We start from the raw sequence: 15,362 nt of genomic DNA on the forward strand, positions 1-15,362 counted from the left end.
CACCCGGTTGCGGTTCCGGATTGGAGGACCGAGAGGGCAGAGGGCGGACTCCGGAGGGCCCAATGAGAGTGATTGGCTTAAATGGCCATCGCTTTTGGAGATCCGCCAATCACCGTATACCAGGCGCTGAGGCAGAGTCCAGCGGTATTCCTCCCGGGGTCCTGTGCTTTTCAGGTTTGGTTTTTAATTCCCTTCGTTTCCTGTTCCGGAGGCGCGGGAGGTGCTCTGGTTTTAGCGTGTGCAGAATAAGCCTGGCTTTGCTCCGTCGTTGACCTCGCGGCCCGGGAGACTTTTTGTAGGTAAAAGGGCCGCTTTGTGGGCGATCGAAGAGGGAGCAGTTGCGAGTGTCTGGATTTAAAGGGGCTGGTGTCTGGGGCTGCGGCGATCTGGATGTTAGGCGCTGACAGCCCCTCCTGAAATCTGCACTTAAGGGCAACAAAGCGACCCTAGGCCCAGATCCCGTAAATACTTAGATGTGACAAAAGAGACCTCTCATTCATTTGTGGAGCGCATGCGCTGATCCTGGCCCGGGGTCGCCTGCTGCTCCGAGGGGAGGTAGACAGTCAGCCCAGCGCTTGCCTGGTTGGGGCTCCCTGTGTGGCGGGAGATGCAAACGTGGAAATGCGCCGTTCAGCCCTAGAAAGCTGATGGGCCTGCGGATTCCACTGGAGGAAAGGAGGATGTTCTTAAGAAAAACGTAGTCACACTTTGCAACTCTTTCTACAGACTGATGTTCCTGGACGTGTTTACTATTCCAAATAGCTCCCTCATTTTCCCTACTTCCAAACAGCAACCTGGGAGTAGGCAGACGCAGAAAACGATCACTTTTCCAATTGCAGCAAATTCCTTGTCTTTTGAATTAAAGTTTGCATTCACAACACAGCCTGACTATGCCTTTAGTACGTCAGTTTCATAATCAGTGTCTTCAGATATTCTCTCTATAGACACATCCTTGAGGATCTCATAGTGAATGTTCGACTGGTACACAGTGAATTGAGAGTGTTAGTGATTTCTGGCACATTCCTTTGTGTTCCCCTAGACTTTGTACATACCTTTTTTCTTGAGTTTATTGCCTTATATTATTTTCTAAAACATGTATTTGTATGTAGGTTCTGAGCTCCTTGAGTCCTGCAGGCTATTGTTTTACTCCTCTTTGAGTTCACAGGGCCTGTGACAGTGTCCCACATGTATTGGCTCATTAAATGTTGTGTGAATCAGTGGGAAGGTCTTTTGTCTGGTTTTGATAATGCGGATCTGTCGTGGATATATGTGAAATGTACCAGAAACATATACTTTTGGTGAGATAGTAAACATTTATTGATCCCCTACTGTGTGCAGAATGCTCTGCCAGGGGCTGTGAAGGATTCAGAAATGACTGTGAATCAACCCATGTCATCAAGGAGCTAATAATCTAGTGGAGGAGTTAGACATGTACACACATGATTATAATATGAGGCGGTCTCTGGTAAGTGCTGTAAAAGAAGCACAGACTAAGAGGGAAGTCTAGAGGGAATGGGATTGCTTCTAGAAAGGTTTCACAAACGAGGAAGTGTTTGACCATAGGTAAATGGGTAGAAGTCAGTGGGAAAATTCATAGGGCAGGAGATTTCAGAAGAGTGAGAGTAAAGAACACGCTAGGTTATAGTATTCGGCATGATAGGGAGCTGGGAAGATCTGGGGTGATAGGTGCTCTGTGGAGGAGAAAATGGAAAATAAGCCTGGAAGCAGCTGGGTTCAGACTATAGGGACCCTGGCTGACAAGCATGGAGAATTTGATTCTCCTGCCAGGGAGTGTAAGATGTACTGTTTAGGCCTTAGATTTATCTTGAGGGCTTTGGACTGAAAAATAACCATTACTCAGATATTATTTGGTATCTGATATATATTAACCCCAGTGACTGAGACAGCTAAATAACCTGGAACAATTTTCATGAGCCGTTTGAAAACCTACTTAAAGCATATTGGTAAAGTTAGTTAGAAGGATATTAGGGAGATGCTTCTACATGAAAGCTTTTTGCATTTAATATTTATTTGCATTTTAAAAACACGTTTCTGGAGTTTAAGTATTTGGAAAGTCATTCATGTTCACAGTGTTCTTCTATGGGAAAAGTGGAGAATGAAAATCAAAGGTGAGTGTTATCTCTACAAGATTATAGTTATGTTTGAATTTGAATGCTGGTCTCACTGTGAAGGAAACTAAGGTATGGAGAGGGGGAGGAGAAGTGCTTATTTTCCCCCAATTTTTTTTGGCAAATTAGAGATGGAATGTGCTCAGATTTTCAGTCTTTTTAGCTGCTGATTGTTTAGAGTCATCAAGACATCTTAAAAGTTAGTTGTAAACTTTAATTTGGTTCCATATCCTCTTAATTTTGTTATTATGCTCAATGCCTCGGAGAATGCAACATTTGTGTTAAGATAACGATAGACCAGACGATCGCGGCTCGATTCCCAGTCAGGGCACATGCTGGGGTTGCAGGCCTGTTCCCTGCAGGCCAGTTCCCAGCAGGGGACGCACGAAGGGCAACCACACATTGATGTTTCTCTCCCTCTCTCCTTCCCTTCCCCTCTAAAGATAAATAAATAAAATCTTAAAAAAAAAAAAAAGATAACGACAGAAATAATTTCTAGCACTATCAGTCTAGGAAACATTTCTATGTCTGTTTTTATTTTTTCGTTCCTCTAGAGCTTATAGTCCCTGTGGAAGATGTGACATTGACCCAGACGGCACGTCACGATGCAAGGCAATACTTGGTGAGTGGCATGGCAGGAGCTTTGGGAGACCAGAGAGAGGAGCAAACACTGGTGCTGGGTTAGAGGCCATGGGAAGGCCTTAGATATGTGAAGAGAGGGGAAAATGTGTTCATTTGGGTTGGGTACATGGCTAGCAACTCAGGCCAAAGCAGTTAAAGAGACAACCCAGAGCCCTGCTGTGATGGAACTTGTAGTTTGGAGGTGCAGGCAGACATGAAGGTAATTAGTTGGTGAATTGGAATTTTCATAGGAACTGCCTAGAAGAAGCAGAGTGTGAGAACAGGAAACCTTACGGGCTTGGGGGGTGGGGGTGTTGATAGTGATTGTAGCAAGACCCACAGGGGTTTTTTGCAGTAGCCAGGCCAGAGAGGATGGTATGGAGTGGGCGAACGCAAGTATTTATGAACCAAAAGACTGTAGGAGTTGCTGCAGGCTGGTATGGCTGTTGATTGGAGGGTGGTCCTATACACTGAAAGGTCGTGGAATGATTCCAGGTCAGGGCACATTCATAGGTGGAGGGCTTGGTCATGGCACCTACGAGAGACAACCAATCAATGTTTCTCACATTGATGGCTCTCTCACTCTTTCCCTACCTTCTTCTTTTTCTGAAAATCATTAAGCATTTCCTTTGGTGAGGATAAAAAAAATTACAGGAATTTAAAAATAAACTTTTAGTTAAAGTGGGTAAAGAAGGAAAACCTTTTAGATAATGCCCCGGTGTGTATGACTTGAGGACCAACGTGTGTCTGGAATTTTTATCATGAGCATCTTCGCTGCAAGCATTTTTGCGATGTAACTGATTGGCCATAAGGCAATTTTGTTGTAAAAATAGATAAAGACAAACAGAAGAGGGACATGAAAAGGATATATGGAAACATGATAAAATGAATAACAAAATTAAAAAGACTTTATTGCAAAATACAAAATATTTGTATACATTGGAGATGTGTATAGATTATGTATATAGTATGTGTACAATATGGATTATATGTATAGTATAGATTGCGTGTATGTGTGTGTGTGTATAGGAAATACTATGCAAATGACTGATTTCATTTTGTGGATTGTACCTAAGCACTTGTTTTCGTTCTGTAGGAAATGTGGTTCAGCTCCATCCCCTCCACTCTGTGCCCTCCAGAGGGCTCTCAGCCTCTCTTTATCTTCCCATTGTTTTTGTTTCAGAATAAGAAACCGACTCTTGGGGCAAGCCCTCGTCATGTGGAAGAAATGCTAACTGTTTTAAGACCACCACCATCAGGTGTTCTGTATTGGTTTGTCATAATTTCAAATCCACTTGTTTATGGCCTGAGTACAGTTGTTTTGATGTAAAGGTGAATTTGCTTCCATTGAGGAAGCTGTGCTAGGATGTTATTAAAATCTGCTGTTGTCCGTACGCACTTAGCTATTGACAGGCGCTGCTGGGGACGCACTGATAGGAACATACGGAGGAGCGGCCATCACACAGAGTTACACCCACATTTCTCGTGGAACGAAGACAAGTGCTTGGTTAGGTACAGTCTGCACAGTTAAAGGAGCTCCCTGAGGACCTTGAGGCACTTGCTCCTGCCGTGGTCAGGTCTGCCTGACCCGCTTTGGACCGGCAGTGGTGTTAAACTGTGCAGTGGTCCCAGGAAGAGAAGGGACGTCTGTTCCTGCCTTGGGGAGGTCACTCCTCAGGGGCAGCTGTGTGTAACAGCCACCTTGCCTGCCACTTACATGCACCAGCAGCGAGGGACTTAAGGCAGCAGTTGGTACCCAGCTTTTAGTTGGAAGGACTGACTGTTCAGGGAACCAACTTGTAGAGAGGTGCACCTATACTAAATTAAGGTTACATTTATCGTTTTTATGGAAAAGTTGCCTTAAGACCAATTAGTTGTACAGTGAAAATGTTTGTGGCAAAGATGATAAAGGTGAAAGGACGTAGACCCTAAATAGTATCTGTTGAAATCGGAAATAAATTAAAAGGAGCAAGTGGTATTGTCTCGGAGGAGCAGATCATTGGTTCTGTCCCAGCGGCATTAGGTTGGGTTGGCAGGCTGTGCGGAGTGGGAGAAAAGGGGGACAGGAGGAGGCTGGTACAGATGGAGAAACCTGGGGCGGTCGGGGGTGGGGGGGTGGGGGTGTGGGGAGCTCAGGGTTTCAGGGAAACTTAATGAGGACAGCAAATGGTTGAACAGTGGGATACTGACTCATCATTCTGGAGGGGGAGTGGCCGCAGGGAGTGACCGGGTCCACAGGGTGGCCGTGGCAGTGGTTGGGTGGCTGAGACAGGGGGAGAGGAGTTTACTGGCCATGAGGCGTGTCCAGTATTACAGAGAACGCAGTATTGGAGGACAGGGATATTCCAGTGGCCTGAGGGGTCTGCCAGTCGCTCTTGAAGCTATTCAGGCATTTGTGGAGACCCGTTTCCATAGTTTTCTCTTTTCTCTCTTTTTTTCCACCGAAGTCATAGAATGTCGTTCCACTCAGGACGAGGGTGTCCTCGAGGGCGAGGCGGACATGGAGCCAGACCTTCAGCGCCAGCCTTCAGGCCCCAAAATCTGAGACTGCTTCACCCCCAGCAGCCTCCTGTGCAATACCAATACGAGCCTCCGAGTGCTCCTTCCACCACGTTCTCGAACTCTCCGGCCCCCAGTTTTCTGCCTCCACGACCAGATTTCGTACCCTTCCCTCCCCCGATGCCTCCGTCAGCCCAAGGGCCCCTGCCCCCCTGCCCAATCCGGCCCCCCTTCCCCAATCACCAGATGAGGCCCCCCTTCCCGGTGCCTCCGTGTTTCCCTCCCATGCCGCCTCCGATGCCCTGTCCTAGTAACCCCCCGGTCCCTGGAGCCCCTCCAGGACAAGGCACTTTCCCCTTCATGATGCCCCCGCCTTCCATGCCCCACCCCCCGCCCCCTCCCGTCATGCCGCAGCAGGTCAATTATCAGTACCCTCCTGGGTATTCGCACCACAACTTCCCACCCCCCAATTTCAACAGCTTCCAGAACAGCCCCAGCTCTTTCCCGCCCAGCGCCAGTAACAGCAGCAGTCCTCATTTCAGGCACCTCCCCCCGTACCCACTGCCAAAGGCTCCCAGTGAGAGAAGGTCCCCTGAGAGGCTCAAGCACTATGATGACCACAGGCACCGGGACCACAGTCACGGGCGCGGCGAGAGGCATCGGTCCCTGGACCGGCGGGAGCGAGGCCGAAGCCCCGACCGGCGGAGACCCGACAGCCGCTACAGGTCGGATTACGACCGCGGGAGAACGCCTTCTCGCCACCGGAGCTACGAGCGGAGCAGGTAAAGCACGTGTGTTTTTATGGAACTGCAGAGGCCCGTTCCCAGGCCGTCTCCGTCTCCGTCGGTCAGCAAACCAGACCAAAAAGGCCCAGCAGTGCATTTCTGCTTATAAAAAAGGAGGGAACGCTTCTTTGGGGCTGTTTGAAAGAGGAAGAGCGGACTGACAAGTAAAGAAATTGATGTCAGAAAAAGCCACTTTTGAAAAGCATTCTGAAATTATCGATGTAGATTCATTTCAACTGGATGTAAGCTGATTACTCTGCATAATACAGTTGACATTTTAATGATTTAATAACGTTACCTTTTTTTTTTTTTTGCTTTATATGTATTTACGTTCAGTATCAGGTTACACAGCACTTGAATTCTTTGGGAATCGATGATCTCCATATATTATTGATTCAGAATCAAAATAGTTAAGCAGAACTTGCTTTCTGATTTTTAGGATAAATGAAGTGTATTGTATATTGTTGCCTTCTTGCTGTTTCCTTGTAAAATGAAGTAGTATTAGTTACACATTATAACTATTACACATAGTTATCAAAGTAGCTTTAGCCTGCTTTTGTTGCACTAAAACAAATTCAGACTGAAGAAAATGGCATTTAAAAAATACTGTTCCACTCCAGGTTACATTTCTTTCTTTTTTTTCAAAAGACCAAATATCTATATGTACAAAAGGGTACAAAGAGGGTAAGGTTTCCGCAGTGTTCTTAAACTGGGATTCACAGATGGGCTTCTAGAAATGCCCCGAGGTTATATTCAAGACTGTATGTGTATGTATGTTTTTCTGTAAGTAAGTAGGTACCCTACATCAAATTCTCAAGAGGTGTTGTGAGTCTCTTACCCCCAAAGTCTAAGAACCATTGGTTTAGATGGAGAGATAAAAATGCAGGGGCAGTGATTGTACTAATGTTTACTTGTACCTTCAGCAAAACCCTTCGTGTCTATGCAGGTGTGAGGTTTTCCACTTGGCAGGTTGGCAACAGTGCTTCTCTTGCTGTCCCTGTGGTGTCCCCTTCCTTGTTTTGTGGAACTTCTGTGCTACACGGCTCTGAGCTCCGCCACCAGCTCACGTCCTCATGTGGGTTTGCAGAGAGTGGCTCCTGCACGGTCCCTTCTCAGTCTCCAGGTTTTCCTCCTGGCTGTCGGTTCCATTCTGATTGGACGTTCTGCCCATGGATGATGGTGGCCATTCTTAGCCCCAGGAGAGTATCTAGTGCTCAGATGTGGCAGGAAACTGTGCTGTTGCTTCTCCCTGATGCCAGAGGGAGGCGGAGGGACACGTGTTTCCTGTGGAAATGACTGATTCGAGAGTCATGGTCTTCAAAGTTCTTCCAGCACAAGTTACTGTTTCTGGCCAATTTTGTCCTTAATTCTTCAGTGATGGGCTAGTTAGCAGAGGCCTGTGATGGTGTGTTTCATAGTTTTACGGTAAAGAGCTAAACTGGAAAGAGTTTGTTCCAGACTTAACAGCGATGGTTGATGCTGTTCCCGGGGAAGCGTTTTGCTGCACACTTCACTATTCTAGATTGCATTCGTTTTTCTGTTTTGGGAGCTTCAGTTAGAGCAGAGTTATTAGGACTGCGCTCTAAAATCCTGAATTTTTCCATCCAGGCTTAATCTTGGAGTTAGGTGCTTATTTGAAGAAACCGAAATGTCTTGTAAACTGAGGGTGTCTGTCATTGAAGGAATTGAGTGCCAGAATTGCTGTTGATCCCTGTCACCCGAAACCACAGCTCCTTTGCCAGGAAGGACCTGTGCAGGCAGCTGCTCCCCTTTCTAAACGGCCTTTACTTATGTTGGAGTTGTTTTTCTGATGTTGTGCTCGGGCTGTTCGCTCTGGGTCTGCCCTCTATGTCACAGCCACACTGTAATTGGTTCCTATGGGTCTTAGATAAGTGTCAGTCATCTGTCTTACATGGATTGCTTCTGTAAGAGAAGCACAGGTCATGTGGAGGCCTAGTGTAACTTCTAGAAGTGTATTGGAGAAACCCCAGACTTCACACATTTGTGCATTAGGTTGTGTTGTCTGTGGAAATTCTATAGCCTGTCCTCTGGCCACTTCTCCCCTTGTTTCTTGGGATAAATGAGTCTGTCCTTTTTCAGGTTCCATTTTCCTACTATTTCTCCTCCTCCAAAATGTGGTCGAATAATAATGACAAGATTGGGTTAGGGCAAACTATTTCTAGAGAAAGTTCGTGAGGAACTGGGTATAAGTTATCGTTACCGCACAAGGTGAAGGTTACTCTGGGGGACGGGAAAAGAAACCGCACAACGCCCTGGCTCTGTCTGCCCCGCGTAGCCTGGTGCAGAGCGGGGCCCTCCTGGCTGTCCTGGGAGCTTGACGTGCAGCCCTTGGGGACCTGGTATTCGGTCCCAGAGGAAGATCTTAGTGCTCGCAAACAAGGATCGGTTTTGGGAAAAGTGACCTGCACACTGTTTTTCTTGCTTTAAAGGGGTTGCTCATAATTGTGTTTCTTCGGTCATTTATGTACAAATTGGTCTTCCAATTCATCCCCACTTGGAGCTGCTCTTGAGTGCAAATTCTATTGCCTAGATGTTAAAAAATAAACAAAAGTGAAGAAAGCCACTAAATAGAGATTTTATGTGAAAATATAGGCAACTTAATTATTCTTTTTAGCAGCCATGCCACTATGGATTATATCTTTATCGTGTGGTACTACTCACCAGTTGGGATTTATTGCCTAAAAGTAAACTAGTTTGAGAAGTGAATCAGATGAACTATGGAGACTCCCAAGCCCCGGCTGCTTTCTTTTGGACAGCTCGTGTGTGCCTGTCACTGATGCGTGTGTCAGAGTGTGTTGTTTAACGGAGTCCTCCTTGATCTTTACATGTGAAACAATGTTTGCTTTCTGTATCTAAGCATTGATGAATCTCTATTGGTTTTATAAGCTCTGATTTCAATGTATTTACCTCTCTTCTCTAGGTTTGGCTATAGGTTGGGGGATATTTTTGAGTCCAGACATTTTTATAGTCTTGCTGGACTCAGGCTAATACAGCATTTTTATTTTCCTTCTGAGGTCAGGTGGTTATTTCCCTTATATTTAGTGCTGATTGAGACACACTAGAGTTCTGATTTTTGTTCCTGGTCGCATCGTGCTTATTAAATAAACTCAGAAATTATTATTATTAAGTTTTCCTGGTTTAATATTGGGAGGTTTTAAAATCCCTCATTCTACTTTTATACTAAACAAACTCAGGGGCTCCATTTAGAGTTCTTTTCCGATGAAAGTAGCATTTACAGGTGACATGACCTCCAGTCTCCTGGCAGTTAGTGATAGCTAGAGCTCCAACTCAGGCCCATATCCTGAAGGTTCAGAACTCTTTCATTATGGAACCTTGTTCTCATATTTACTAGTAAAGCTTTTATTTACCTTTATTTCGTGGATGAAATTGAAAGTTTCCTAGAAACTGACAGGCAATAGAATACTTTAAAGTTTTCCCTGTAGGTTAAATACCCAAAGATGGGCTGCTTGGAAGGTCTCCACAGAAGGTTACGATAAAATTCCCTTTGTTGCTTAGCATCAGGTATGACTTCGTTGTTTACAGAAAACAGCAGAAAATGTCTAAGTTAGTGACATTCTGTGAAGGAAGAACTCCTTCATTCTCTAATAAGTGCAGGATGAATAAAAATGCCCCATAGGGAATAGTGCCGGAAAAACCCTTAGGGAAGTCCCAGGTATTTAGACGATGAATTCAGTGAAGAGAGATGGTGTTTTTGAGTCTTTCTGTTGCAAACAGCTCTGTGTATTAATTCCTTTAAGAGAGCGGGAACGGGAGAGACACAGGCATCGGGACAGCCGAAGATCACCGTCTCTGGAAAGGTCCTGCCCAAAAGAGTATAAGAGATCTGGAAGGTAAGCAAGGAGTCCACACGCAAAGAAGTCCTAGGGTCATCTCTCCGAACCCAGAGTTTGTGCTTCTGCAAAGTGTCAGCCATGTCTTCCAAGTGCTTAAGAGTCTTCCCAAATGCCCTGTGAAAAGCTAAAGCAGCCACTCCCTGAACAGTCTTTACTCTCAAGATGTATTGATTATGCGCAAGGAAGATCTTAATACATTTCCAGAAATTAGAAATTACATGGGCCACTTTTTCTGACGTCAATCGCTAATAATTCAATTTTAAAAAAACCCTTGGAAATTCATAATTATGATTTTAAATATACTTGTTTCAGAAAAAAAGTAAAACTACAGTCACACTGTATTTACAAAGATGACATTGAGATTGTTATAAACTAAAACTTATAGAACATAACCAATTTCGTGGTCTTATATAATGGTGATTTAAGAACAGCATTCTGGAGTCTGACAGATTTGGGGTCAATTATTAGTTCTCTCAATGTTGTTATTGGATAAAGTTATCTAACCTTTTTATGCTTCCATGTCTGTCTAAAATAAGGACACTTGTAAATGCATTTAGTGGTGAGGGGTCATTGAAATAATACATGCAAAAGACCAGAACTGGGCCCAAAATTAATGCCAAATAAATGGTAAATACACACACATACACACTATTATTACTGCTCATTTGGCTCTAGAAATTGGTAAAGAAAAGCAGAAAAAAGGATTTAAAGATAGATTAATGAGATAGAAAACAGAACTATAGCACTGTAGCAATATCTGTGTATAAATGCAAAACTGCTTTGAAAGGCTTTAGAACTTAAAAAGTGGCAAATCAAGAAAAGAAAAACACATTGCATGAGGTACGAGGAAGAATATATCACAGCAATGAAGGGGATTTAAAATTGACAGCACATTGGCATAAATATAGATGTTTTCCTCAAAAAAGTTTAGAGACTTGGAAGTGGAAATGAAAATTACAGCTTTCATATTAGAAGTAGAAAAACTGTTTTAGAACACCGGAGAAGATGGAGGGGAAACTCAGCTTCTGCTGTGACATCGGGGAAACCCAGTGGCAAAACCCAACCAGTGAAAGAAGAGTAATAAACCGTCTCTCTTATGAGTATCGATATGAAAATCTGATTCGTAGAGGGGAAAGTTACTATGTTACAATAACAATTTATTTCAACTTAGTATTAAGAAATCAATAACTAATTTTTTGTGTCAGAATTGACAGGGTTTTTTCAGTACCTGCCCATTAGATATTTCATATAAAACCACCATCGATTTATGAGTAGGAACTGCAGTAAACCACAAATATAAGCAGACTTCTTTAATGTGATGGAGAACTTTGTCTCATGATGAACATGGTTGTCATCATCTCAAAATAACCAAATTGATTGTCAGAACCTTACAGGTCTTCCCACACAGGTTAGGAAAAAGGGGAGGCTCCATTGCTTATCCCTGTCACCCAGCACCGAATAATTTAATCAGCAAGCAAATGAAATGCGTTACATTGCAATACAGTGTCCCAGGTATTGTGCTGGTGCAGGAGATACAGTTGTTAACACAGTCCCGGCTTGACAGGCATAAGAACGTTAAGTGCTACGAGAAGTGCTTTTGCTGGAGCAATTACAAGTTGCTCTGGGAACCCAGCAGTGAAAAAGGCAGCTTGGGGATAAAGGGACATTTTGCTGATACCTAGAGTGGGCACAGTTCGGGGATGCATTAGGGAAGGAGGGTGGGAGGGGAAGAGAAAGGAGCATATGTGGAGGAATGTTCTGTGCAGGTCAAGTCTGGAGGAAATGAGTGTAGAAAGGAACGATTGTGCCTAGGCTGGGGCGGTGGCGGCAGTAATGGGCACGGTGGAGGTGATGGAGACGTACTCGTGAGACAGAGTCAGCAGGTCTTGGTGACTGGTCGTGAAGGGAGACGATGCAGCCGTCACAGCCTGAGACCTGGTGGTCCCCACTGCACTGAGAAAGGCCAGAGGATGAGTTCAGTCTGGGGCATGTGGAGGTGCGACTCGGTGAGACAGCTCGGTGGAATCGTGTGGGAGCACATTGGATGCACAGGTGTAAAGTTCAGACAAGAGGTCCCAGGTGCAGGACTCAGTGCCATGATTAGGTGAGATGAACTAGGGTGAGTTTGTCCAGTGAGAAAGGACTTGCCGAGGAGGAGGCGAAGGGGGACATACGGACAGAAAGAAAGCCAAGTTGTTGTGTTGGCGGCAGCCACTGAGGACCCTTTGGAGGTCGATGGTTTTTAATGTGGAGTGTTGGAAGTCTCCTGGGTCTGGCGGTTCCTTGTCCAGTGCCCAGTAGCTTGTAGAGAAGGCTGACTTGAGTTCGGTGAATATAATTCAGTAGACTGGGAAAAAAACCCTGAGATGTAAGCATGGTGAAAAAGGACAAGTTACCATAGTTTCTAGTATAGTGTGTGGTTAAGAAACAGTCTCGAGTTTGGATTTTGGAATTTGGAATGCCTGAGACACTTAAGAGATGCCCCTTTTAAAAGGCCCCCCCGGAAGTGCTGCGAGACAAGACTGCTGGCTGACGGGCGTGGCGGTGGGCCCTGGGCGTCCGTCCTTCAGGGCACCTGCCTGAAGTGGGGGTGAGGCCGCCTTCCGCCTGCGTTTCTTGGTGATAACAGACACTTGGGGGGATTTTTAGTACATGTCGAAGTGTCTGTGTCAACCGCATTAGCATCTCCCACTCACTAGCTTTGCGGAATTGGACGAGTGACATAATTTCCAATTCTGTTTCTTCCGTAGGGGATGCTCACATCTGCCCCAGAGCATGCTGGTAAGGAGTGCATACGAGTGTCAGGAAAGTGCTTAGCAGAGCAGCAGGCTCCTGGCACCGAAAACAAACCTAACCCCACCCACCACGGGGAGCTCAGTGCTGTTACGAGCTAATGGTGCTATCAGAAAAATTCAAGTGGGTCAGCTAAGAAACTGAGCATCGACTCACTGAAGTTGACAGTTCCAAAACAAACCCACTGGAATTAATAGCCTTCCTAAGTAAATCAGGAATACCTACTTAGAAAATGTAATGAAGGAAAATGTAGGTTTAGTATAGAAAATTTATATAAATTAAAATTAAGTGTCTTAATAAGACTTAAAAATATATATAGGTCCATGGGAAGAAAATATAAATGTTGCTGATGACAAAGAAGGTGAAGCAGATGAGGGAGGCGGGCCACAGCCCCACGGTGGGGTGGATGGCAGTGTCGGACGAGGGCCAGCTTTCTTCAAGATCATCTATGGCTGCCATGCAGCCAGTTGGAGTGTAGGTTTTAGAACTTCTTGAGCCAAATTATTTGGAATAGAAGTGAGAGAAAGGAAGAAAAATGACAATGTAGCCTCAGGAGTATTGAAATGTTCTATAAACATAAGAATTATGAAAACTGGACATGGGCATAGATAGATCCGTGAAGCCAAATCTGAACCACAGTCAAGGACACTCGAACCTCCCCATCTGCTGTTGAGTTGCTTTCTGAGATCAGAGGAAAAACTGATGTGGGGGCAATCGGCGAGCCATTCGGAGGCAGAACCTGAAATTTCTGCCTTGGAGAGAGAGAGAAAAATGTAGTGTTATAAATAACTGAAGAAAACATAAAGTATTTATTTGACTTTCACATGGGAAAGGGTTGTAAGCATAATGCTGAGGAGGAAACACGCATTTAAAAATCGCTAGATTTTGCCATATGAAAGTTATATGTCACAATAAGCAGATAGAATTTACATGGGAAACGAAGCTGAAAAGGTTATATTACATATGACAGAAGAAGGGTGATTGTCTTCATAAGAAAGTCTTTCAATCAATAAAAAGGACTGCAGTCCTCATTTCACCTGGCAAACCAGATGCCCGGACGTTCACGGAAGAAGTGAATGGGACGTGTATAGTTTCAGTGGTAATGAAAATGAGCAGGTTACCTTTCATCAGATACTATTCTTACCAGAATGGCGAGGATGAAGGGTAATCGTGTTGACAGGGTGTGTGGAAACGAGAACTCGATAAGATTTGGGCGGTGGTCTAACCTGGCACTGCCCACGTGTAGAGAGGCCTTAAGAAAAAGCACTCACACGCCCTTTGTGTGAAATAACCTGACAGGTGTGCAAAGAACACAAGTTGTGTTCATGGTAGCATTGCTTTCAGTGGTAAGAAGTACCGACAACTTTCGTTTGATCAGATTTGTTAAATAATGATGCACGAGGGGAAGGATAATGTGCATTTATTAAGTGGTCCAGCTACGGATGCCTTGAAATAGAACGGTCCTCATTTACCGTGAGTGAGGACAGGCTACAGAATTTTTCTGGTTAAAGCTTGTGTATATTTATGTATATTCCTACATCTCCATGGTTTAACACGTTTGTGAAATACAATGCTTATCTGTGTGTGGTGGAACGGGCGATTTTTGTGTCAATTTTGTCCGTGCTTATTTTTTTTTCTATAGTGAACGAATATACATTTTACTTTGCGTGGCTTTTTTCTTCTGGTAACAGTGACATACATTGTGATATTTAGAAGTAATGTCAATATATATATAACCTTTCTAAACACCCACCTCTTCCCTTGATGCACACACACCTACACACTTACTCCTTTCCTGTCACAAAACTGGAAGTTAGCGGTAGAGTTGGTGGAAGGCGCTGACTCGTGACTCCGATCTGGACGTAGCCTCTCTTGGGTGACAGCAGCGGTGTTAGTGGAGCTGCGAAGGCTGCCAGCGAAACTCCGGGAGAGCGGTCACTCTCCTAGGCGGGATTCTCAAGGCCTCTATGGTCCTGCCCAGATTTCTTGGGCTTAAATTAGTTAAAATCTACCCTGTAGGTTTTCCCTCCAAGCACATCCATAGGATGGTCCTTGGCAAATTTCAGACCTCAGAAGTTCACGGAGACAGAGTTGCTTTTATCCTTTTTAACCCAGTTAGTATCAGTGTTTGTGGGGGTCAGACGTAGGGAAAGCGGTGGCTTGGGAAGCAGGAGTGATGCCCAGTATGGGGTTCCAGAGGGATGGTCAGGGGTGATTGACTGGTTCGCACTCAGGTTACGGTCCTCAGGCTAAATTTATCTCCAAGCCGAGACCGTGTTTGTGAAGCCTTTTCTTTCCTGGCGGAGCGGGACACGCAGGACTCAGAACTAGTACTCTCCTCGTGGAACTGTCCGTGCACAGAGATTTCCAAGTATTTTCCAAGTATCTCTCTCTTCTAGGAGTTACAGTTTGCCAGTCGCTCCTGAACCTGCTGGATGCGCACCAGAATTACCTGGGGAGATTATTAAAAATACAGATTCTTGGGCCCCACCCCTGGAGACTGTGAATCAGTAAGTAGATCTGGGGTGGGGCCTGGGAATTTGTATTTTTAAACAAGTAACTTCAGGTGATTCTGATGCCACCAGACTGGTATTTAGGATTCGCTGGTCGAACAAAAGTGAACATGGTTTGGCATGGCGTTTTTATTTTAGGTGAAAAGT

General features: G+C 44.8%; 1 protein-coding gene across 5 annotated transcripts in view; it reads left to right on the forward strand.

Moving 5' to 3' along the window:
- The first annotated feature begins 162 nt into the window (after nucleotides 1–162).
- Nucleotides 163–15,362, forward strand: part of DROSHA (drosha ribonuclease III) — a 106,226-nt gene continuing 91,026 nt past the window's right edge. Inside the window, exons 1-6 of one of the 5 annotated variants that reach the window (XM_053657346.1) lie at nucleotides 164–295; nucleotides 2,684–2,751; nucleotides 3,934–4,009; nucleotides 5,198–6,031; nucleotides 9,814–9,906; nucleotides 15,102–15,212. In XM_053657346.1, the coding sequence (XP_053513321.1) occupies nucleotides 5,205–6,031; nucleotides 9,814–9,906; nucleotides 15,102–15,212 (1,031 nt within the window). In that variant the 5' untranslated portion in view covers nucleotides 164–295; nucleotides 2,684–2,751; nucleotides 3,934–4,009; nucleotides 5,198–5,204. Of the gene's footprint in view, nucleotides 300–2,683; nucleotides 2,752–3,933; nucleotides 4,010–5,197; nucleotides 6,032–9,813; nucleotides 9,907–15,101; nucleotides 15,213–15,362 lie in introns of all 5 variants that reach the window. The other 4 variants (XM_053657347.1, XM_053657345.1, XM_053657344.1 and 1 more) reach the window with 4 other exon arrangements.

Source organism: Artibeus jamaicensis, unplaced genomic scaffold (genome assembly GCF_021234435.1).
Source record: "Artibeus jamaicensis isolate MK-2021 breed Jamaican fruit bat unplaced genomic scaffold, CSHL_Jam_final scaffold_369, whole genome shotgun sequence".
Taxonomy (NCBI): domain Eukaryota; kingdom Metazoa; phylum Chordata; class Mammalia; order Chiroptera; family Phyllostomidae; genus Artibeus; species Artibeus jamaicensis.